The sequence below is a fragment of the Hemibagrus wyckioides genome, linkage group LG12 (genome assembly GCF_019097595.1).
Source record: "Hemibagrus wyckioides isolate EC202008001 linkage group LG12, SWU_Hwy_1.0, whole genome shotgun sequence".
Taxonomy (NCBI): Eukaryota; Metazoa; Chordata; class Actinopteri; order Siluriformes; family Bagridae; genus Hemibagrus; species Hemibagrus wyckioides.
Genome location: NC_080721.1, coordinates 15,783,994 through 15,810,049, shown reverse-complemented (window position 1 = coordinate 15,810,049; position 26,056 = coordinate 15,783,994). Strand labels below are relative to the sequence as shown.

Genomic DNA, 26,056 nt, shown 5'->3' with positions numbered 1-26,056 from the left:
ATCACTCACTAACACTCACTAACACTCACTATCACTCACTAACACTCACTATCACTCAGTAACACACACTAACACTCACTAACACTCACTATCACTCACTAACACTCACTAACACTCACTATCACTCACTAACACTCACTAACACTCACTAACACTCACTATCACTCACTAACACTCACTAACACTCACTAACACTCACTATCACTCACTAACACTCACTAACACTCACTATCACTCACTAACACTCACTATCACTCACTAACACTCACTAACACACACTAACACTCACTGACACACACTGACACACACTAACAATCACTAACACTCACTATCACTCACTAACACTCACTAACACTCACTAACACTCACTATCACTCAGTAACACACACTAACACTCACTAACACTCACTATCACTCACTAACACTCACTATCACTCACTAACACTCACTAACACTCACTAACACTCACTAACACTCAGTAACACACACTAACACTCACTAACACTCACTAACACTCACTATCACTCACTAACACTCACTATCACTCACTAACACTCACTAACACTCACTAACACTCACTATCACTCACTAACACTCACTAACACTCACTAACACTCACTAACACTCACTATCACTCACTAACACTCACTATCACTCACTAACACTCACTAACACTCACTAACACTCACTAACACTCACAATCTCTGTATCTTATTCAGCAATGAACACTGATCAGCAGCAGCTCCACTGTAAGAGAAGATGTCTGTCATATTGTGTAGTTTACTGGGTTCTGGGACATTTATTTAACCATAGAAATCAAATCTCTCTGTCTGTCTGTCTGTCTGTCTGTCTCTCACACAGTCTCTCTCCCCTTGCCTCTGCCTCAAGCTCTCTATGTCTCATTCAGTACATCTCTCTCTCTCTCTCTCTCTCTCTCTCTCTCTCTCTCTCTCTCTCAGTAAGGCTATGGTTTCCATAGCAACTCAGAGGATTGGCTTGGGCTTCTCAGTGGTTGTGGTTACTGCAGCAATGCATTACATATGCTTTGACGGTCTCTGTACTGCTTCCCTCCCAACACACACACACACACACACACACACACTGGCAGACGCATGTTCGATGCCAACACACTTCTGAATTCTCACACACTGCACTTATTCATTCGTTTGTTTGTTTGTTTACTGTGTGGGTGAATGATGAATGTGGCTTTGTCTTTGTGTACATGTGAGATTTTGAGGTCAAGTGTTTCTGTGGTAACTGAATTATTAAGTGAGAGGTGGACAGACCAATACATACACACACACACACACAAACATTATATATCGGCAACAATATGTATTCTTATACATGTGTGTGTGTGCGTGTGTGTGTTTCAGGTATTTGATGAACGTGACATTTGAAGGTCGTAACCTGTCGTTCAGTGAGGATGGATATCAGATGCATCCCAAACTCGTCATCATCCTACTGGACAAGAACAGACAGTGGGACAGAGTCAGTCTCCCTGTCTATCTCTATTCCTCTCTGTGTCTCTACTTATCTACCTGTCTCTCTACCTATCTACCTGTCTATCTCTATACCTCTCTGTGTCTCTACTTATCTACCTGTCTCTCTACCTATCTACCGGTCTATCTCTCTACTTATGTACATGTCTATCTCTATACCTGTCTGTCTTTCTACCTATCTATCTGTCTGTCTCTTCACCTGTCTCTCTCTATACCTGCCTGTCTGCCTCTGTTCCTATGTACCATTCTCTACCTGTCTACCTGTCTCTTTCTGTGTCTCTACCTGTCTGTCTCTGTATCTCCACTTGTCTTTCTACCTGTCTCTGTCTCTCTTCTTGCCTATCACTCCCTGTAACTCTGTGTGTGTGTGTGTGTGTACACACAGGTGGGGAAGTGGGAGAATGGCTCCCTGTCGATGAAGTATCATGTTTGGCCACGGTTCGAGCTGTACTCGGGGGAGGAGAGTCGCCATGACGACCACCTGTCAATCGTGACTCTGGAGGAGGCGCCCTTCGTCATTGTGGAGGACGTCGACCCTCTGAGTGGAACCTGCATGAGGAACACTGTACCCTGCAGGAAACAGCTGAAAATACGGTACCCACACACACACACACACACACACACACACACACACTACAGAACCAGTTCGAAAACATACCACTTCTCCATCTGCCTGTTAGACTTCATGCATGTATGTCTACCTGTCTCTGTACCTGTCTGTCTACTTGTCTGTCCATATACCTGTTTGTCTTTAAACATGGTTCTTTACCTGTTTCACAATCTCCATCTGTCTGCATCTCTAACTGTCTTTCTTCCATTACCTGTTTCTCTACCTGTGTTAAATTGTTTACCTGGCTTGAAATATTGACAGATAGGCATGAAGAGCAATATTTTTACAGTGTGTGTGTGTGTGTGTGTGTCTTTTGGGTAGCTGGGGTTGGGGGGTTGGTGGATGGGAGCCACTGGAGAAGTTCTGGAGTGTTTGAGACTTCTACAGTAGTAAGCCAAACTGAGATACATCTGTTTTGTTCTATAACACACACACACACACACTGTAACATTATTGCAGTAGTGTGTGGTGGGCGAGAAATGACGCAGAGGCTCAGAGCTCATTTTAAAATTAGCTCTTTATTGAGCAGCAAGCGCTTGGCTAATAGGCTCACCAGGTGATACCTCAGTTAAAGAGAGCAGTGATCGACTAATCACACGGAGAGAGATCACACTGGATTAACCACACCAACTCTGTCTGTACTGGAAAGAACAGACAGACAGACAGCTGTAATTTATACACACACACTCACATTCTCTCATCTGTCTCTCTCACAGTAATCAGACAGGTGAATCTGGCATGTATATAAAACGCTGCTGCAAAGGGTTCTGCATCGACATCCTGAAGAAGATCGCCAAATCTGTGAAGTTCACCTATGACCTTTACCTCGTCACTAACGGCAAGCATGGCAAAAAGATCAATGGCACCTGGAATGGCATGGTCGGGGAGGTGAGACCATCTGATCCTTCACTTGATCCATCATCACATGATCCATTATCATATGATCCATCATCATCATCATCATCATCTGATCCATCATCTGATCCATCATCATCATCTGATCCATCATCTGATCCATCATCATCTGATCCATCATCTGAGCCATCATCATCTGATCCATCATCATCTGATCCATCACCTGACCCATCATCATCTGATCCATCATCTGATCCATCATCATATGATCCATCATTATCTGATCCATCATCTGATCCATCATCATCTGATCCATCATCATCTGATCCATCACCTGACCCATCATCATCTGATCCATCATCTGATCCATCATCACCTGATCCATCATCACCTGATCCATCATCATCTGATCCATTATTATCTGAAACATCATCATCTAATGCATCATCTGATCTGTCATCATCTGATCCATCATCTGATCCATAATCTGATCCATCATCACTTGATCCATCATCATCTGATCCATCATCATCTGATCCATAATCTGATCCATCATCACCTGATCCATCATCATCTGACCCATCATCATCTGATCCATCATCTGATCCATAATCTGATCCATCATCACCTGATCCATCATCATCTGATCTATAATCTGATCCATAATCTGACCCATCATCACCTGATCCATCATCATCTGATCCATTATTATCTGATCCATCATCATCTGATCCATCATCACCTGATCCATTATTATCTGAAACATCTTCTGATCCATCATCTGATCCATCATCTGATCCATCATCATCCGATCCAACATTTGATCCACCATCATCTGATCCATCATCATCTGATCCATCATCACCTGATCCATCATCATCTGATCCATAATCTGATCCATCATCATCTGATCCATCATCACCTGATCCATCATCTGATCCATAATCTGATCCATCATCACCTGATCCATCATCATCTGATCTATAATCTGATCCATAATCTGACCCATCATCACCTGATCCATCATCATCTGATCCATCATCATCTGATCCATTATTATCTGAAACATCATCATCTGATCCATCATCATCTGATCCATTATTATCTGAAACATCATCATCTGATCCATCATCATCTGATCCATTATTATCTGAAACATCATCATCTGATCCATCATCATCTGATCCATCATCATCTGATCCATTATTATCTGAAACATCTTCTGATCCATCATCCGATCCAACATTTGATCCACCATCATCTGATCCATCATCATCTGATCCATCATCATCTGATCCATTGCTTACTAAGACAGGTGATCAGTTTGAAAGGAGATGAGTTTGACAGATGATCAGTTTGACAGGTGATCAGTTTGGCAGATGATCAGTTTGGCAGGTGATCAGTTTGAAAGGAGATCAGTTTGAAAGGAGATTAGTTTGACAGGTGATCAGTTTGAAAGGAGATGAGTTTGACAGGTGATCAGTTTGGCAGATGATCAGTTTGACAGGTGATCAGTTTGAAAGGAGATCAGTTTGAAAGGAGATTAGTTTGACAGGTGATCAGTTTGAAAGGAGATGAGTTTGACAGGTGATCAGTTTGGCAGATGATCAGTTTGACAGGTGATCAGTTTGAAAGGAGATCAGTTTGAAAGGAGATTAGTTTGACAGGTGATCAGTTTGAAAGGAGATGAGTTTGACAGGTGATCAGTTTGGCAGATGATCAGTTTGACAGATGATCAGTTTTACAGATGATCAGTTTTACAGATGATCAGTTTGACAGGTGATCAGTTTGACAGATGATCAGTTTTACAGATGATCAGTTTGACAGGTGATCAGTTTGGCAGATGATCAGTTTGGCAGGTGATCAGTTTGAAAGGAGATCAGTTTGAAAGGAGATTAGTTTGACAGGTGATCAGTTTGAAAGGAGATGAGTTTGACAGGTGATCAGTTTGACTGGTGATCAGTTTGGCAGATGATCAGTTTGACTGGTGATCAATTTGAACGGAGATGAGTTTGACAGGTGATGAGTTTGACAGGTGATCAGTTTGACTGGTGATCAGTTTGACAGATGATCAGTTTGACTGGTGATCACTTTGAAAGAAGATGATTTTGACAGGTGATCAGTTTGACAGGTGATCAGTGTGTTTAAAGCTTTGATATTTAATTCTGATTTCATTGTGAATGTCCCAGTTCCATGCTCCTGCTGATGATTTCCTTTTTAGTTTCTTTTTTCTTCTGTAAAAGCACAGACGGTTTCCATTCTGAGATTTTCAACCATGAATTGTTCAATCCTTATCCGCACTTCTGTTTCCAGCATTGATAGATGCCCTGAGGGACTCAGGAGTGCTCCGTGGTCTCTATGGAGAAATTATCTTCACGCTTGTACAAATAGGCCAGGCTCTAAGAATATCATGGGGCTGAAAGTCTGTGAGAGGACAGGAGCTAGTGAGGAACACAAACACTAGAGTTTAGCTCCATGTATTTGTCTAATGTTGTTATTGTTATACTCACAGTCTGCTTTCCTGTTCTTCTGAAATATAAATAATGAAACCTACCAGGAAAATGGAGTGATTGATAATTTTGGGATTTAGATTTTAGGATTTAGATTTTCAAATCAGGTTTATGGATTAAGACATGTTTTTGCAGGTTAACTAATGTTTTATAGATTTTAGGTGAAGTTCAGTGTTAGGGTTTGGGTTTATAGTTTCAGTACAGAATAAGAGATTAGTGATAGAGTATAGATGAGTGGTCAGGACCAGGTTTAGGGTTAAAGTTTAGTCTTTTTGTTCAGGAGATTTGATTTTTTTTTGTTTTAGCAGACGCTGAAAAGAAACAGCCATTTTACATTCATCTGCAGCAAATCACTGATTCCACACACACATTCACACTCACACAGGTCCTGCAAAACTCCATCTCAGTACCACCCACATAGGTCAGTTTCATAACAGAGAGTGAGCGAGAGAGTGAGTGAGAGAGAGAGAAAGAGAGAGAGAGAGAGAGACAGAGAGAGAAACAAGACAAATGGATGAAACGGATGAATCTCTCACACACACAAACACACACCTTGTACAGGTTGTCTAGTTGTTTTGTCTGACTATAATGTATGTAGAGCTAAATAGTGAAAAACAGACACAGACAAAGAGAGAGAGACAGAGAGAGAGAGACAGATAAAGAGAGGGGAGACAGAGACAGAGAGGGAGGGAGTATGGTAAGTAGAATATCTATTTCCAGCGTGACCTAGTGTGATAACCCACTTTCACTCTTCCTCGTCCTGTTCTTATTCCTGTCATGGTTGTGTCTCAATAATGATGTGTTAGGGTTTAGGGTTTAGGGTTTATGGAGAGATAATGTTAAGTTCAAGGTTTTTGGATAGATTTTGTCTGAGAGTTAGGATTAGTGTTATGGATTGAGTTTAGGGTTATGTTCTGGATTTAGGTGGATACTGTAGGTGTTAGGTGTAGAGTTTAAGGTTTAGGGTTTAGGGTTAGTGGAAGGTGAGTTTTAGGGTCTAGGGATTGGGGTCAGTTTTAACTAAGGGCTTGAGTTTAGATAAGTCTATGGGTTAGAGCTTTATGTTTTGGTCTTTATATTAGGACTTAGGGATTATTCTTCACTGGTTTCCAGCTTGTCTTGGTGTTCATCAGATTTTAATCCAATTAATTCCAGTTGTTCCTTTATTGTGAGCTACAGTAACATCTCTTTATCTCCTGCTCTAGGTGGTGGTGAAAAACGCTCACATGGCTGTTGGTTCTCTCACTATAAATGAAGAAAGGTCGGAGGTCATCGACTTCTCTGTGCCTTTCATTGAGACAGGAATCAGCGTCATGGTCTCTCGTAGTAATGGCACTGTGTCACCATCAGCATTTCTGGGTGAAAACCTTCTCAAAAATACTACAGACTACTGTAACTTTTATAACCACAGTGTCTCCTGCTGTAGTGCTGAACTGGCTTGAATAACGTACCCCAAAATACACTGTAGTGTCTTTACTGGATGTGCTGAAGTGTGTGTGTGTGTGTGTATTCAGAGCCCTTCAGTGCAGACGTGTGGGTGATGATGTTCGTCATGCTGCTGCTGGTTTCTGCCATAGCTGTGTTTGTGTTTGAATATTTCAGTCCTGTGGGATACAACCGCTGCCTCGCCGATGGAAGAAGTGAGTTCTCTATTTTTAAAAATCGTGCTCTGGGTCTATCCGTCTCAGGCTTTTTGTCTGATTAATAATTTAAATAACAGTCATACCAATAAAGCTGTCTTGGATTTAATTAACTGAACCGAGAGACAGGACGAGGGGGTTCGTTCTGTCTCAGTTTAATTATTAGCGTGAGTGTTACTTAAACCATTGATCATCAACTAGAACCATTTGTATGTAAACAACTGTTTGTTCTTCTAGATCCTGGAGGTCCCTCATTCACTATTGGAAAGGCGATCTGGCTGCTGTGGGGTTTGGTGTTTAACAACTCGGTTCCTGTGCAGAACCCCAGAGGAACAACCAGTAAGATCATGGTGTCTGTGTGGGCTTTCTTTGCTGTGATCTTCCTGGCCAGCTACACTGCTAATCTTGCAGCTTTCATGATCCAGGAGGAGTACGTTGACCAGGTCTCAGGCCTCAGTGACAAAAAGGTACACAGTCATAACAAGAAGCAGAGTCAGTCTAATGACTAAGCTGTCAGTCTCTCGGAGTTGTGCAGTTTTCTCCCTTTAGCATTCAGTCAATAAAAACTCAAGGATTTTGTATGATTTTAATATCTCTGTCTCCTGGATCTCTCTTTCTCCTACAGTTCCAGAGACCTAATGACTTCTCTCCTCCATTTCGCTTTGGGACTGTGCCAAACGGCAGTACAGAGCGGAACATCCGTAATAACTATAAGGAAATGCACTCATACATGGTGAAATTCCACCAGCGCAACGTGGATGAAGCTCTGCAGAGCCTGAAAGCTGGGTCAGAACCAGAACACACAGTCACATGCTCCATGTCTTATATAAGTCTATATATAGTGCAGTAAGAGACACTTACTAACATTAGTTAGCTTAATAAACCTGAGAAATGCATCGAATGACAGACATTTAAGACGAACTAGACTAAGACTGTGGACTAGCAGGAACGCTCTTAGCTCACTACCTAGGGTTTATTCAGAGATTGTGGAAACGTCCTTGATTACATTAGATTTCAGATTAAAATCACAAGTTTAGGCCTCCAAGCTTGCAGGAATTGTTTTGATTTGTTGAATTAATAAAATATCAGTGTTTTGTTCCAAAATTTCCTCTGCTGTAAACGTGTCTATAATGTGAAGGAAAACCTGACCAAAGCTGTCTGATTACAGCACGTCTCCTCCACGGTCCTCCAGCAGTGATATTAATCACTGAGTCTGACACAATAAAAAAAAAAACAACACTTCATTTCAAGGTCATGAATGTGCGTAACTGAGCCACTCCTCTTTTTGAACTCTCATTTAAATCCAGATCGTCACTGGAGATTTACGTCTGGACTTCTGCTTTAAATTCTGACTTCTGCTGAGCTTTAAACAATACGACTTTATGTAACTATTTAATGCTAACAAACGTGAGACCGTGGCTAGCTGCTGTAAATCAGCTCTGTGGTAGCTTTTTACTGCAGACTGCAGTAATTATTTAATGCTAACTACAGTAAGACTGACTGTACCTTATTGACACCAGCTTCCTAAACAAGTTATTAACACATTCATTGCTAAATAAAGTGGCAGATGATGACAATTTCTGAAACATTTAATTTCTACTGGAACTTTTTGTTTTTGACATGGGAACTCGAATACACAGTTTCACAATGTTCAAGTAGGTAAATTCATGAAAACACTTTTGCTAAGCAACTGGGGAAAATGGGCTAGCTATGTTATAATTTATCTAGCTAGCATATAGCAATGGAGTTTTACACAGATTTTATAAAGAGTAAGAGTGGAAACCTTAACATTAACAATTACTCTGAAAGAGACTATAATATTATTATCACTTTTTAATTACACTTAGCATCGACTGCTAGCCACTACATAGCCCAGGTCTTCTGTATAGACAGAGTAAAGACAGAGTGGAGAGGAGATCAATCGGTGTTTATTGGAAAACTGATAAGAAAAGATTAAAGTTACAGGTAGAATTTACTTACTGCTAACAAAACCAACATAAGAACAAGAGCCACCTGAGTGCTCAGAGGAGTAAAGCAAGTGTAAAGGTGCGTGTGTGTGTGTTGACTTTAGGAAGCTGGACGCATTTATCTATGACGCTGCCGTGCTGAACTACATGGCAGGTCGTGATGAAGGCTGCAAGCTGGTGACCATTGGTTCCGGGAAAGTGTTCGCTTCCACCGGATACGGCATCGCCATCCAGAAAGACTCGGGCTGGAAGAGACATGTGGACCTGGCCATCCTACAGCTGTTCGGAGACGGTACACATGCACACACACACACACACACAATAAAACCTTAGAGAGCTATAAATCAACATAGACTGAACCTCCTTGTGTGTGTGTGTTTGTGTGTGTGTGTGTAGGAGAGATGGAGGAGCTGGAGGCGCTCTGGCTCACAGGGATCTGTCACCATGAGAAGAACGAGGTGATGAGCAGTCAGCTGGATGTGGATAACATGGCAGGTGTGTTCTACATGCTGGGGGCAGCCATGGCCCTGTCGCTCATCACCTTCCTGGCCGAGCACATCTTCTACAGACACCTGCGCTTCTGCTGCATGGGAGTGTGTTCAGGAAAACCCGGCCTCACCTTCACCATCAGCAGGGTGAGACACACACACACACACACACACACTAATGACTGTAATTATTTTTAATGCGCTTTATTCTGAAAGTCAATCAAAACAAATGGTTTTTAATATTTATTTGAAAATGGATTGAATTCTTTTGGGTAAAATATTTCCTCCTAGCTGCTGTCTACATCACACCAGAATTTAGATCTTATATTATTAGGTTTAAAACGATTCAATATTTAAGTTCAGCTCAGGATTCGCTGACAGTTTATTTTTATTCCTAAATTCACTTCACATCACAATTTACATCCAGTATCACTTCAGTTCACACCTGATCTTAAATAATTCACTTCAGTTTCAATTTGAAATGTTTAAATTGACTTTCAGCCCAACGTTTCAGAAAATTCACCTTCACTTCACAAATTCACTTCAGGTTAGGAGTGAATCTGTCTTCAGCTCAAATTTAACTTTAAGTTTTTAATTTCAGGTGACAATCATTTCATTTCCTTCACTTTAAACTTTAATTTCAAAATTCACTTCAACATTTCAGTTCTAAAGTCACTTCAGTATAAAATTTAACTCAATTTTTAATTCATTATCAGATTTACTGTGTGTACGAGTGTGTGTATTTAGTATTTATATATATTTGATATTCTATCATATTTAGTATTTATTTAACCTTTTATAAAAAAAAAAGTAGCACCATTTACACCACCTACAGTTAGTCTGTGTGTGAAATGCTGGTGTTTGATCAAACATTTAGTTCATTAAACTTATTTAAGAGCAAGTGTGTGTGTGTGTGTGTGTGTGTATCCTATTTTATTAAAGTTCTGTGTTTTTTGTGTTTTAGCAGAAGAATCAGATTTCTGTGTGTGTGTGTGTGTGTGTTGGTACTTCGATGAGATTAATATAAAGAGCCCTAAGGCAATCTCCTCTGACATTCTCAGAAGTGTGTGCGTGTGTGTGTGTGTGTGTGTTGTTTTCTGACCCTGGGGCCAAATCCATTAGCATCTACACGTCCTGCTCATATAACAAGTAGGAAGCTCAAATAAAATTAGCTTCACTCACACACACACACACACACACACACAGAGGGCCAGAACAAATGGATTGATAGCTCATGGATCACAATCTGCTGCATCATATAAAATCCTATGTTTAGCTCATTAGCACGCTAGCTGCTCATTAGCCACATTAAGTTAAAGCTACACATCTGAATTCTGTTTAAAATCATTCTATAAACCCAGACAGGGAGGTTACTAATCAACATTTATTAATCTACAAGGTTGTTATCAAGTGTGAAATATGATATATCATGGGTCAGTATCTTTTTTACATACAGAGACATGCTAACATGGCATTAATGACTAGCTGGGATGAATTAAATAAATTGTTATTTAAAACATTATAGCATTCAAGATTGTAAAAAAAAAAACAGATACCAAAGTGCAGGTAATCCAACATTTCAAGCTAAACTGCCGTACTAATTGTTCCGCTCTCTACTGAGACATCGTATCTGTGTTAAACTGTAAAGCTCTGGGTCACTGATCAGAAGGTTGGAAGCTGCCACTGTTGGGCCCTTGATTAAGGCCCCTAACCCTCTCTGCGCCATGGGGTGTATCATGGCTGACCCTGGGCTCTGACAGGCTTCCTAACAAGCTGAAATGAAAAGAATTTGTGCTGTTCTTCTTTTTAGAATTTCTCTGCAGGCTAATCTAATGTGTGCTTACGACAGAGTACACAACATACATGTAGAAACACATGCGTGTGCTAAGGTAGTGATGAACATTTGCGTGTCACATATGTTTTCTCTTAGCACGCTTGCTGTTTATTTATTATGGATCCTAACATGTTTCCTCTGATATTTTTTCTGAACCTCACACTTACAGTCACACATTAATGACACTGTTAGTACTGTTCATCCTCTCCAGTTTTCTGCAAAGCTCCAGCACTTTCCCAAATGCTAGACCACAACACAAGCTTACTGTGTCCATTTTGGCTCTGTCCCAAACCCTAAAATCATCACTAGTTTGCACACTTACTGGAACATCGGCCATTTTGGCTCTGTCTCAAATACTACGTCTTTCCTGAATCTCCCACCTAACAGTTTATTTACTAGAACTTCAGCCATTTTATTATTGTCCCTGTTCCCATGTATTCTTACTTATAACTCTCTCTCTCTCTCTCTCTCTCTCCCTCTCTCTCTCTCTCTCTCTCTCTGTTGCAGGAAGTCTACAGCTGCATCCATGGTGTTGAGATTGAAAACAAGGGTTCAGGGCTGAATTCCCCATCAGCCACCATAAACAACACACACTCCAACATCATGCGTCTGCTGCGCACTGCTAAAAACATGGCATCCATGTCTGGGGTGAATGGCTCCCCCCACAGCGCGCTCGACTACCTACGCCGCGACTCATCCGTCTATGACATCAGCGATCAGCGACGTCATTCGGAGTGCCGGGTGCCGTACCTGTCCGAGAACAACGACAATAACGCATTTAGTGACTACATTGATCAGGTCGAGCGCACCTTCGGAAACCTGCACCGCAATGAGAGTGACCTATACCTGCACAGACGCTCGGGCTCTGTCCCTGGCCCTGCCCCCAGCCTGGGATCCGGCAGCTCATTGGATGGTGCCATTTTTGACTGCTCCGCCCTCACACACAGGAACATGAGCAACTTTGACCTCCTGCAGGGACACGCGCCACTTGGACTGCCGGAGCCGTACAGGAAGTTTTCCTTTAAAGGTGGGACTTCAGGTTATATTCCTGCGTATGATCGCTATGGTGATGGAGACAACATGTCCGACATTTCCACTCACACCATAACCTACGGTAACCTGGAGAGTGACAGTAGAAAGAGAAAGCAGCACGGTGACAGTCTGAAGAAGCGGCCTGCTTCGGCTAAATCACGGCGAGAACTGGATCACGCCCACCTTGGTTACCGACGGAGACCGCACCATGGGCATCACCGTCACCATGGACACCGCTCTGTGTCTCCGCCTCTGTCAGAACCCAAAATGAGAGGAGGAGGTGGATCTTTGTCCTTCCTGTACCAGGACAAAGAAAGTCTTCGAGACTTTTACCTGGACCAGTTCCGTCCCAAAGAGGGCGTGCCCCAGTGGGAGCATGTGGATTTGACTGATGGGCCAAGTGGGGGTGGGGCTGGAGGCGGGGCCAATTGCACTAGCCTGGTGCCTGTAGATGACTTCCTAAAAAGCAAACCATCAAAGGTGGAGTCAAAAGTGGGAGGAGCGGACTGGGAGTGTCGAAATTGCCGTGCTAGCAGTGCAGGAAGTAAACGAATGACACAGCACACAGGGGGCGGGACTTATGGAGCTGGTGGAAGCAGTAGCTGTGTGGCATCAGGAGTTGGGGGTGGGGCCAGCCGTCCCACTTCAGCCACGTGCATGCGCTGCGATGCTTGTAAGCGCTCAGGCAACTTGTACAACATCAGCGAGGATAGCAATCACGTAATGGAGCAGATAAGTGGGCGGGGTCAAACACCGTCACAGCGGCGAAGAGCGTTTAGCGCTAGACCTTTACGCAGGCAGCATTCTTATGATGCCTTCATGGACCTGCACAGGGATGACGAAGGGCTAAGCTTACGAGCAGGGGGAGGAGCTATGGATGATGTAAGTGGGGCTTTTCTGCCCCCTCGCAGTGTGAGTTTGAAGGAGAAGGATCGCTGTATGGAGGGCTCCTTCTCCCATTTATTTGACACCCAGCAGTTTTATAGCCCCGCCCACCACTCCCTGAGTGCATTCCGAGGGGAAAGAGACCCTTACTTCCTGTCAAAATCACTCTATCCTGATCACACCAATCACAACCCATTCGTGCCAACATTCGGAGACGATCAGTGCCTGCTGCACGGCGCTAAAACGTACTATACGAAAAAGCAGCAGCGTTCTGATCCGAGAAACCCAGGAAATCCTTCTGGGATTGCATCATTCCTTCCCTCATCTCGATTCACCAATCAGCACTCGGCTCTCGGGCCGCCGCGACCTTTTAACGGCACCAATGGCCATGTGTACGAAAAACTCTCCAGCATCGAGTCGGATGTGTAGACGCACAACAGGAAGTGATGGATAGAACAATAAACCAGAAGAGGAGGATGGATGGCTTTGACCAAAAGGGCTGAACGGGGGTGGAGCTAAAGGTGGGGTTTAACTGCACCAGCCTGGTGCCTGTAAACAACGCTGTGTTCCTGCACCAAAGGAAGTGAAGATCTAGGAGGAGTGATTAGACTAGTGACCATCTGGAAATGTGTGAACGACAGAGCGAGCGAGAGAGAGAGAGAGAGAGAAAGAGAGAAGGAGGGATGACAGATAAAATGATTGTTCACTTTCTCTATTTCCTGTCCTCTCTCTCTCTCTCTTTCCTTTAGGTTGATGGCATATGAGTCATACAAAACGCTAACAGGGTAATAAACAATAACAACCACAATAACGTTACCAATAACATTGTGATTAGCCAGGCTGGTACGGATGATGCTAATGCTAATGCTAATGATGTGTAGAAGTCTTATTTATTTATTTATTTGTTTGTTTGTTTGTTTATCTGTTTTATTTATTTATTTATTTATTCTGATTACATTTTCACATTTCAGATATTTTGCCATTCTTACATATATAGCTGAGGGACAAAGAGCCCCTATGATCAAACACTGACACACACACACACACACACACACACACACACACACACGATGAGGGAGGAAAATTAAAAAGAAATAACGAGGTGGTTGGGAAGTGAAGACGCTTGTCTCTCTTGTAAATACAACACACACACACACACACATTACATATAACTTGATATTAGGCATTAGCCGATAATCGAGTACGAAGCGCATTGTGACGTTTCATTTTGTTACTATTTTAAAAATTTGTATATTTTGAATGCTGTTCTGTTCCATTGTGTAGTAGGCTGCCTAGGTAGGGTGCATTCTCAGGCAGGGAGATCAAGCTCCTTAGCAAGGAACAAGGCAAAAAGGACTCCAAAGTGTTCTTTGAGAATCTCGCAATCCCATAATTCTGTTCGCTGAAATGATGCTGAAGGTTCGAGAAAACAGTGGAGAAAAATTCTGTCACTTCGATGACAGTAAGTGATTTTTTAAACGGAGTAATCGTAATAATATCGTAAATCATGATAAAAGCTAGGCGCTTATCATGATACGGTAATTTTAATATTGGCACATGCCTCCCTGATATACAGGACACACCTTTGGTACACTTTTTACAAAACTGAACAATGTATAAAAAAAATTAAAAATAATTTTAAAAAAATCTACAAAAAAACAAACATATGCAAACTAGTAGTTAAGACGGAACTATTACTCATGATAAGTGATAATAATAAACCATAGTAGATTCTTCGCTTTTAGATTCACGCTTATTACCTGAGTAGAGTTAAGAGACATACTGATTTAGGACACTGCAGCTTTAAGAGCCGACTTTTCTTAACTGTGTTACGTTTAGGGCACTTTAATAAGTTTCCCTTAAATTGTGTTTGACATGTGTTTGAATAGGACACACTCTACACACACTTCTCACAATTTACTCACACTTTATACACACACACACACACACTGCTGCTGCTTTTCTTCAATTCAATTTAGCACCAGTTAGTCCACTTACATTTAGGCCGTGTCCCAAATGCTAGATTTAGTTGGAATAACATCATAACGCAGATACTGAGAGTAGAAAGCAGAAAGCGTCATAACTTATTGCTGTTGCTAGCAGCTTGCTGAACAGGCCTGCTTAACACCTATAAAATCTCCAGAAAGTCTCACTAGGACATCCAGAGAGAACAGGACAAGTAAGTGGAGTAAGAAAAAAGTCCAAAAATGAGGAGACCAACACAGCAGAACTTCAGAGATGATAAGACAGTGATCCATCTGTGGGATTTTAGAACAGCTAAAAGACAAAAGCACAAAAACTAGCATTGACCTGCATAAATATTCACCCTTTGACCTGGGAATTAGCCACAGAAGCACAGCCAGGGTCGGAGGCTCCACATGATGCTCCCACCACCATGCTTCACAAGCCATTCTCAGGGGATGAGCAGAGAACTTATCCTGCATGGAGTCCTTAGCTTTTTGTGTAGCTTCATGACGTATAGTAAACATTTCCAGGCTTTTGTTAAAATGTGGAGAAGTTCAAGCGGGTGAATACTTATGCATACCTCAGTATTACTGAAAGAAAGGCAATTAAAGACTAGATATACTAAAATATTTGTTGAAGATCATGTGGTTAGAGATGGTGTACACCAGGCACAGCCATAACACCAAGCTGTTGCTAATAAATTGTTAGTGAAATGGCTAGTTAGTGGTTAGCATGTAAGATTAACACTCTGCAAAAATCAACACACTGGTAATCAAGGACAGAGACAATAAACATGTTGACCTCCAGCTCCTTAAGTTCCACCGAGCCTAAACCTTACATTTTATTTCACACTAATGTGCATGGTAGGTTTGTAAACCGACACTTAAACACAGTGCATTATGGGTAATACACACACACACACACACACACACACTAAAATAATCAAGACACAGAGTGTGCGTTTGGGATGGAGCATTAAAAAGGCCAACATTCTACAAGGAACACTAACTACACATGAATTCTAGATCTGAGACAAAATGGTGGATGATTATAGGAGTAAAAGCACACTAACTAGCGATTCAGTCTAGCAATTGGGACAAAGCCTTAGGAACTTTGGCTTTACTTGAACTTGAGTTTATTTCTCATGCTAATGTACTGTATAAACCAAGGCCTAGCACACCAGGAATGTTTTACACACACACACACACACACACATACACACACACACAGATGTGTGGTTCAGTGATGTTGCTAATCTCACTGTGTTTTTGCCTCCATGTTTAGCGATTCACTGTTCACTCTGGATAAACTAATTAAAGCTTATCTGTGCTTTTTATTAGTGCTTTATTATTTTTATTATAAAATATTACACTTTATTGTTCATACATTTCTTTTGAGTCTTTAATCTTTAATACTGATATGTATCGATATTAATCAACACTTATCAATTAAACTCTTTAAATGTGGGTGCTAAATTAGCACGGTTGACCATTGTACATATGAACTGTATTCTGGTTTGCAATAATTGTGTGTGTGTGTGTGTGTGTGTATTTTTCTTTAGTTATCCAAACTAACTTTGTCAAATAAAAATCCTTACACTCATCTCAACAGAAGCGACTCATTGAACTGATTCATAAAAACATTTATCACTTTAAAAGAATCAATGTTCAGGTAATGTTCAGAGAATCATTTTGATGAATCAGTTTAGTGAACAACTTTAATAAAGACACAGATTGCTTCTTGACTTGACTTTAAATAAATCAGCCTTATGTATATTACTTAACTGAAATCAGTTAGCATTAAATGACTAAATGTTAACTGATTGTTTAAATGAATGAAAAAAAGTAATCAATTTAATCAACAGGTTTAACGAATTATTTTAGTTATTTCTGTGCTTGATTTTGTCGTGTCATGTTTCTAGTTTATAAAATGGCTTTTAGGCAGAGCAGAGTAAGTTTGTATTTTCTTCTGATAATTCATATCATTTTTAGCTTCTTTTTAATTCATGTATATCGTAGATATGAACGTAGAGTTACAGTAGTCAAGATATGTTGACAAATATGAGCTAAGATTCCCTGATCCTGTCTTTACATTACAGTTGAACACTGTTTTTATTCCCGCTTAAGGAAAATTTGTGTAAATATTTAAGTTCAACTGTTTAAATTTCTTTTCTATGATCTTTTTGTAGTCACTTCATTGTTCATGTTTCATGCCAGTGTTACTGCGCTATAGTTACAGGAACATTACAGCGTATGTGTGTGTGTGTGTGTGTGTGTGTGTGGTTACGCATCACTGTAATAATCTTTTACACATTGGCCTTTACTTTCGAATATTACCAAAACTTTTGAACATTGTACAGAATCTGTATATAATAACAAAAACAATAATAATTATGATGCTAATGATAATGATAATAATGATAATTAATATGCCGATTCCTTCTTTGTTCTTTTATATGGAAATCATGGACGTAAATATGGATGATGTAATAAAGTTGATGCATCGGAAGGTAAAAATCTTTACTCTGATTGGTCAGGATCAAAACATCTGGAACAAAGTGTGAATATTAATACATTATTAATAAAAACACTAAGTCTTAACATTTTGTGGGATTTTTTTGTGTTCTGTCTCTAAAGTCTTTTGTACTACACTACACTACCTACTCTACTACACTACACTACACTACACTACACTACCTACTCTACTACACTACACTACACTACACTACACTACCTACTCTACTACACTACACTACACTACACTACACTACACTACACTACCTACTCTACTACACTACACTACACTACCTACTCTACTACACTACACTACACTACACTACCTACTCTACTACACTACACTACACTACCTACTCTACTACACTACACTACACTACACTACACTACACTACCTACTCTACTACACTACACTACACTACACTACACTACCTACTCTACTACACTACACTACACTACCTACTCTACTACACTACACTACACTACACTACACTACACTACCTACTCTACTACACTACACTACACTACACTACACTACACTACACTACACTACCTACTCTACTACACTACACTACACTACCTACTCTACTACACTACACTACACTACACTACACTACACTACACTACACTACACTACCTACTCTACTACACTACACTACACTACACTACCTACTCTACTACACTACACTACACTACACTACCTACTCTACTACACTACACTACACTACACTACACTACCTACTCTACTACACTACACTACACTACACTACACTACCTACTCTACAACACTACACTACACTACACCTACACTACCTACACTACACTACTACTACTCTACTACACTACACTACACACACTACACTCACTACACTACACTACACTACACTACACTACACTACACTACACTACACTACACTACACTACACTACCTACTCCACTACACTACACTACACTACACTACACTACACTACACTACACTACACTACACTACCTACTCTACTACACTACACTACACTACACTACACTACACGACACTACTACTACAATACAATACACTACACTACACTACACTACCTACTCCACTACACTACACTACACTACACTACACTACACTACCTACTCTACCACACTACACTACACTACACTACACTACACAACACAACAACACACTACACTACACAACACTACACTACACTACACTACACTACACTACTACTACACTACACTACACTACACTACACTACTACTACACTACTACTACTACTACACTACTACTACACTACTACTACACTACCTACTCTACTACACTACACTACACTACACTACACTACACTACACTACACTACACTACCTACTCTACTACACTACACTACACTACACTACACTACACTACACTACACTACACTACACTACCTACTCTACTACACTACACTACACTACACTACACTACACTACCTACTCTACTACACTACACTACACTACACTACACTACACTACACTACACTACACTACCTACTCTACTACACTACACTACACTACACTACACTACACTACCTACTCTACTACACTACACTACACTACACTACACTACACTACCTACTACACTACACTACACTACACTACACTACCTACTCTACTACACTACACTACACTACACTACACTACCTACTCTACTACACTACACTACACTACACTACACTACACTACACTACACTACCTACTCTACTACACTACACTACACTACACTACACTACACTACCTACTCTACTACACTACACTACCTACTCCACTACACTACACTACACTACCTACTCTACTACACTACACTACACTACACTACACTACACTACACTACCCTACACTACCTACTCTACTACACTACCTACTCTACTACACTACACTACACTACACTACACTACCTACTCTACTACACTACACTACACTACACTACACTACACTACCTACTCTACTACACTACACTACACTACACTACCTACTCTACTACACTACACTACACTACACTACACTACACTACACTACCTACTCTACTACACTACACTACACTACACTACACTACCTACTCTACTACACTACACTACACTACACTACCTACTACTACTACACTACTACTACTACTACTACTACTACACTACTACTACACTACTACTACACTACTACTACTACTACTACTACACTACACTACACTACCTACTACTACACTACACTACACTACTCTACACTACACTACTACACTACACTACACTACACTACACTACACTACCTACTCTACTACACTACACTACACTACACTACACTACACTACTACTACCTACACTACACTACACTACCTACTCTACTACACTACACTACACTACTCTACACTACACTACACTACACTACCTACTCTACACTACACTACACTACACTACACTACACTACACTACACTACACTACACTACACTACCTACTCTACACTACACTACCTACACTACACTACACTACACTACTACACTACACTACACTACACTACACTACACTACACTACACTACACTACACTACACTACACTACACTACACTACCTACACTACTACACTACACTACACTACCTACTACTACACTACACTACACTACACTACACTACCTACTACTACTACACTACACTACACTACACTACTACCTACACTACACTACACTACACTACAGTTCACTACACTACACTACACAACACTACCTACTCTACTACACTACACTACACTACACTACCTACTCTACTACACTACACTACCTACTCCACTACACTACACTACACTACACTACACTACATTACACTAACACTACACTACACTACACTAACACTAACTACACTACACTACACTACACTACACTACACTACACTACACTACACTACACTACACTACACTACCTACTCTACTACACTACACTACACTACACTACACTACACTACACTACACTACCTACTCTACTACACTACACTACCTACTCCACTACACTACACTACACTACACTACACTACACTACACTACACTACACTACCTACTCTACTACACTACACTACACTACACTACACTACACTACACTACCTACTCTACCTACTCACTACAGTACACTACACTTCACTACTCCTGACTACCTACTCCACTACACTACACTACACTACACTACCTACTCTACTACACTACACTACACTACACTACACTACACTACACTACCTACTCCACTACACTACACTACACTACACTACCTACTCTACTACACTACACTACACTACACTACACTACACTACACTACCTACTCTACTACACTACACTACACTACACTACACTACACTACACTACACTACACTACACTACACTACACTACCTACTCTACTACACTACACTACACTACACTACACTACCTACTCTACTACACTACACTACACTACCTACTCTACTACACTACACTACACTACACTACACTACACTACCTACTCTACTACACTACACTACACTACACTACACTACCTACTCTACTACACTACACTACACTACACTACCTACTCTACTACACTACACTACACTACACTACCTACTCTACTACACTACACTACACTACACTACCTACTCTACTACACTACACTACACTACCTACTCTACTACACTACACTACACTACACTACACTACCTACTCTACTACACTACACTACACTACACTACCTACTCTACTACACTACACTACACTACACTACCTACTCTACTACACTACACTACACTACACTACCTACTCTACTCTACTACACTACACTACACTACACTACACTACACTACACTACCTACTCTACTACACTACACTACCTACTCCACTACACTACACTACACTACACTACCTACTCTACTACACTACACTACACTACACTACACTACCTACTCTACTACACTACACTACACTACACTACACTACACTACACTACACTACACTACCTACTCTACTACACTACACTACACTACACTACCTACTCTACTACACTACACTACACTACACTACACTACACTACACTACACTACACTACCTACTCTACTACACTACACTACACTACACTACACTACCTACTCTACTACACTACACTACACTACCTACTCTACTACACTACACTACACTACTCTACTACACTACACTACGCTACACTACACTACCTACTCTACTACACTACACTACACTACCTACTCTACTACACTAGACTACACTACACTACACTACACTACAACACAACACTACCCTACACTCCCATCTCTACTCTACTACACTACACTACCTACTCTACTACACTACACTACACTACACTACCTACTACACTACACTACACTACACTACACTACACTACCTACTCTACTACACTACACTACACTACACTACCTACTCTACTACACTACACTACACTACACTACCTACTCTACTACACTACACTACACTACCTACTCTACTCTACTACACTACACTACACTACCTACTCTACTACACTACACTACACTACACTACCTACTCTACTACACTACACTACACTACACTACACTACACTACACTACCTACTCTACTACACTACACTACACTACACTACCTACTCTACTACACTACACTACACTACACTACACTACACTACCTACTCTACTACACTACACTACACTACACTACACTACACTACACTACACTACCTACTCTACTACACTACACTACACTACACTACACTACACTACACTACACTACACTACACTACCTACTCTACTACACTACACTACACTACCTACTCTACTACACTACACTACCTACTCCACTACACTACACTACACTACACTACACTACACTACACTACACTACACTACCTACTCTACTCTACTACACTACACTACACTACACTACCTACTCCACTACACTACACTACACTACACTACACTACCTACTCTACTACACTACACTACACTACACTACACTACACTACACTACACTACACTACACTACACTACACTACCTACTCTACTACACTACACTACACTACACTACACTACACTACACTACCTACTCTACTACACTACACTACACTACACTACACTACACTACCTACTCTACTACACTACACTACACTACACTACCTACTCTACTCTACTACACTACACTACACTACACTACACTACCTACTCTACTACACTACACTACACTACACTACACTACACTACACTACCTACTCTACTACACTACACTACACTACACTACCTACTCTACTACACTACACTACACTACCTACTCTACTCTACTACACTACACTACACTACACTACACTACCTACTCTACTACACTACACTACACTACACTACACTACCTACTCTACTACACTACACTACACTACACTACCTACTCTACTACACTACACTACACTACACTACACTACACTACACTACACTACACTACACTACCTACTCTACTACACTACACTACACTACCTACTCTACTACACTACACTACACTACACTACCTACACTACACTACACTACACTACACTACACTACACTACACTACCTACTACACTACACTACACTACACTACACTACCTACTCTACTACACTACACTACACTACTACACTACACTACACTACACTACCTACTCTACTACACTACACTACACTACCTACTCTACTACACTACACTACACTACACTAGACTACACTACACTACACTACACTACCTACTCTACTACACTACACTACACTACACTACACTACACTACCTACTCTACTACACTACACTACACTACACTACACTACACTACACTACACTACACTACACTACCTACTCTACTACACTACACTACACTACACTACACTACCTACTCTACTACACTACACTACACTACACTACACTACACTACACTACACTCCACTACACTACACTACACTACCTACTCTACTACACTACACTACACTACACTACACTACACTACACTACACTACCTACTCTACTACACTACACTACACTACCTACTCTACTACACTACACTACACTACACTACACTACACTACACTACACTACCTACTCTACTACACTACACTACACTACACTACACTACACTACCTACTCTACTACACTACACTACACTACACTACCTACTCTACTACACTACACTACACTACACTACACTACACTACACTACACTACACTACCTACTCTACTACACTACACTACACTACACTACCTACTCTACTACACTACACTACACTACACTACACTACACTACACTACCTACTCTACTACACTACACTACACTACACTACACTACACTACCTACTCTACTACACTACACTACACTACACTACACTACACTACACTACCTACTCTACTACACTACACTACACTACACTACACTACACTACCTACTCTACTACACTACACTACACTACCTACTCTACTACACTACACTACACTACACTACCTACTCTACTACACTACACTACACTACACTACACTACCTACTCTACTACACTACACTACACTACACTACACTACACTACCTACTCTACTACACTACACTACACTACACTACACTACACTACACTACCTACTCTACTACACTACACTACCTACTCTACTACACTACACTACCTACTCTACTACACTACACTACACTACACTACCTACTCTACTACACTACACTACACTACACTACACTACCTACTCTACTACACTACACTACCTACTCCACTACACTACACTACACTACACTACACTACACTACACTACCTACTCTACTACACTACACTACACTACACTACACTACACTACACTACCTACTCTACTACACTACACTACACTACACTACACTACACTACACTACACTACCTACTCTACTACACTACACTACACTACACTACACTACACTACACTACACTACCTACTCTACTACACTACACTACACTACACTACACTACCTACTCTACTACACTACACTACACTACACTACACTACACTACACTACACTACACTACACTACACTACACTACACTACACTACACTACACTACACTACACACTTACACTACACACCTACACTACACACTTACACTACACTACACTACCTACTCTACTACACTACACTACCCTACACTACACTACCCTACACTACACTACACTACACTACACTACACTACCTACTCTACTACACTACACTATACTACACTACACTACACTACACTACACTACACTACACTACCCTACCCTACACTACACTACACTACACTACACTACACTACACTACACTACACTACACTACACTACACTACACTACACTACCTACTCTACTACACTACACTACACTACACTACACTACACTACACTACCTACTCTACTACACTACACTACACTACACTACACTACACTACACTACACTACACTACACTACCTACTCTACTACACTACACTACACTACACTACCTACTCTACTACACTACACTACACTACACTACACTACACTACACTACACTACCTACTCCACTACACTACACTACACTACACTACACTACACTACCTACTCTACTACACTACACTACACTACACTACACTACCTACTCTACTACACTACACTACACTACACTACCTACTCTACTACACTACACTACACTACCTACTCTACTACACTACACTACACTACACTACCTACTCTACTACACTACACTACACTACACTACCTACTCTACTACACTACACTACACTACACTACCTACTCTACTACACTACACTACACTACACTACACTACCTACTCTACTACACTACACTACACTACACTACACTACTCTACTACACTACACTACACTACCTACTCTACTACACTACACTACACTACACTACACTACACTACACTACCTACTCTACTACACTACACTACACTACACTACCTACTCTACTACACTACACTACGCTACACTACACTACCTACTCTACTACACTAGACTACACTACACTACACTACACTACACTACACTACACTACACTACACTACCTACTCTACTACACTACACTACACTACACTACACTACTCTACTACACTACACTACACTACCTACTCTACTACACTACACTACACTACACTACACTACCTACTCTACTACACTACACTACACTACACTACACTACACTACACTACCTACTCTACTACACTACACTACACTACCTACTCTACTACACTACACTACACTACACTACACTACACTAC

General features: G+C 40.8%; 1 protein-coding gene across 4 annotated transcripts in view; it reads left to right on the top strand.

Annotated features, from left to right (window-relative positions):
- grin2ba (glutamate receptor, ionotropic, N-methyl D-aspartate 2B, genome duplicate a) overlaps window positions 1–17,888 on the top strand; it is a 64,332-nt gene extending 46,444 nt beyond the window's left edge. For all 4 annotated transcript variants that reach the window (XM_058405160.1, XM_058405156.1, XM_058405158.1 and 1 more), the window contains 10 exons: window positions 1,377–1,491; window positions 1,888–2,096; window positions 2,829–3,000; window positions 6,683–6,836; window positions 6,992–7,117; window positions 7,355–7,584; window positions 7,743–7,903; window positions 9,189–9,376; window positions 9,481–9,719; window positions 11,914–17,888. In XM_058405160.1, coding sequence (XP_058261143.1) covers window positions 1,377–1,491; window positions 1,888–2,096; window positions 2,829–3,000; window positions 6,683–6,836; window positions 6,992–7,117; window positions 7,355–7,584; window positions 7,743–7,903; window positions 9,189–9,376; window positions 9,481–9,719; window positions 11,914–13,752 — 3,433 coding nt within the window. In that variant the 3' untranslated portion in view covers window positions 13,753–17,888. The remainder of the gene's footprint in view (window positions 1–1,376; window positions 1,492–1,887; window positions 2,097–2,828; window positions 3,001–6,682; window positions 6,837–6,991; window positions 7,118–7,354; window positions 7,585–7,742; window positions 7,904–9,188; window positions 9,377–9,480; window positions 9,720–11,913) is intronic.
- The last annotated feature ends 8,168 nt before the right edge of the window (window positions 17,889–26,056 follow it).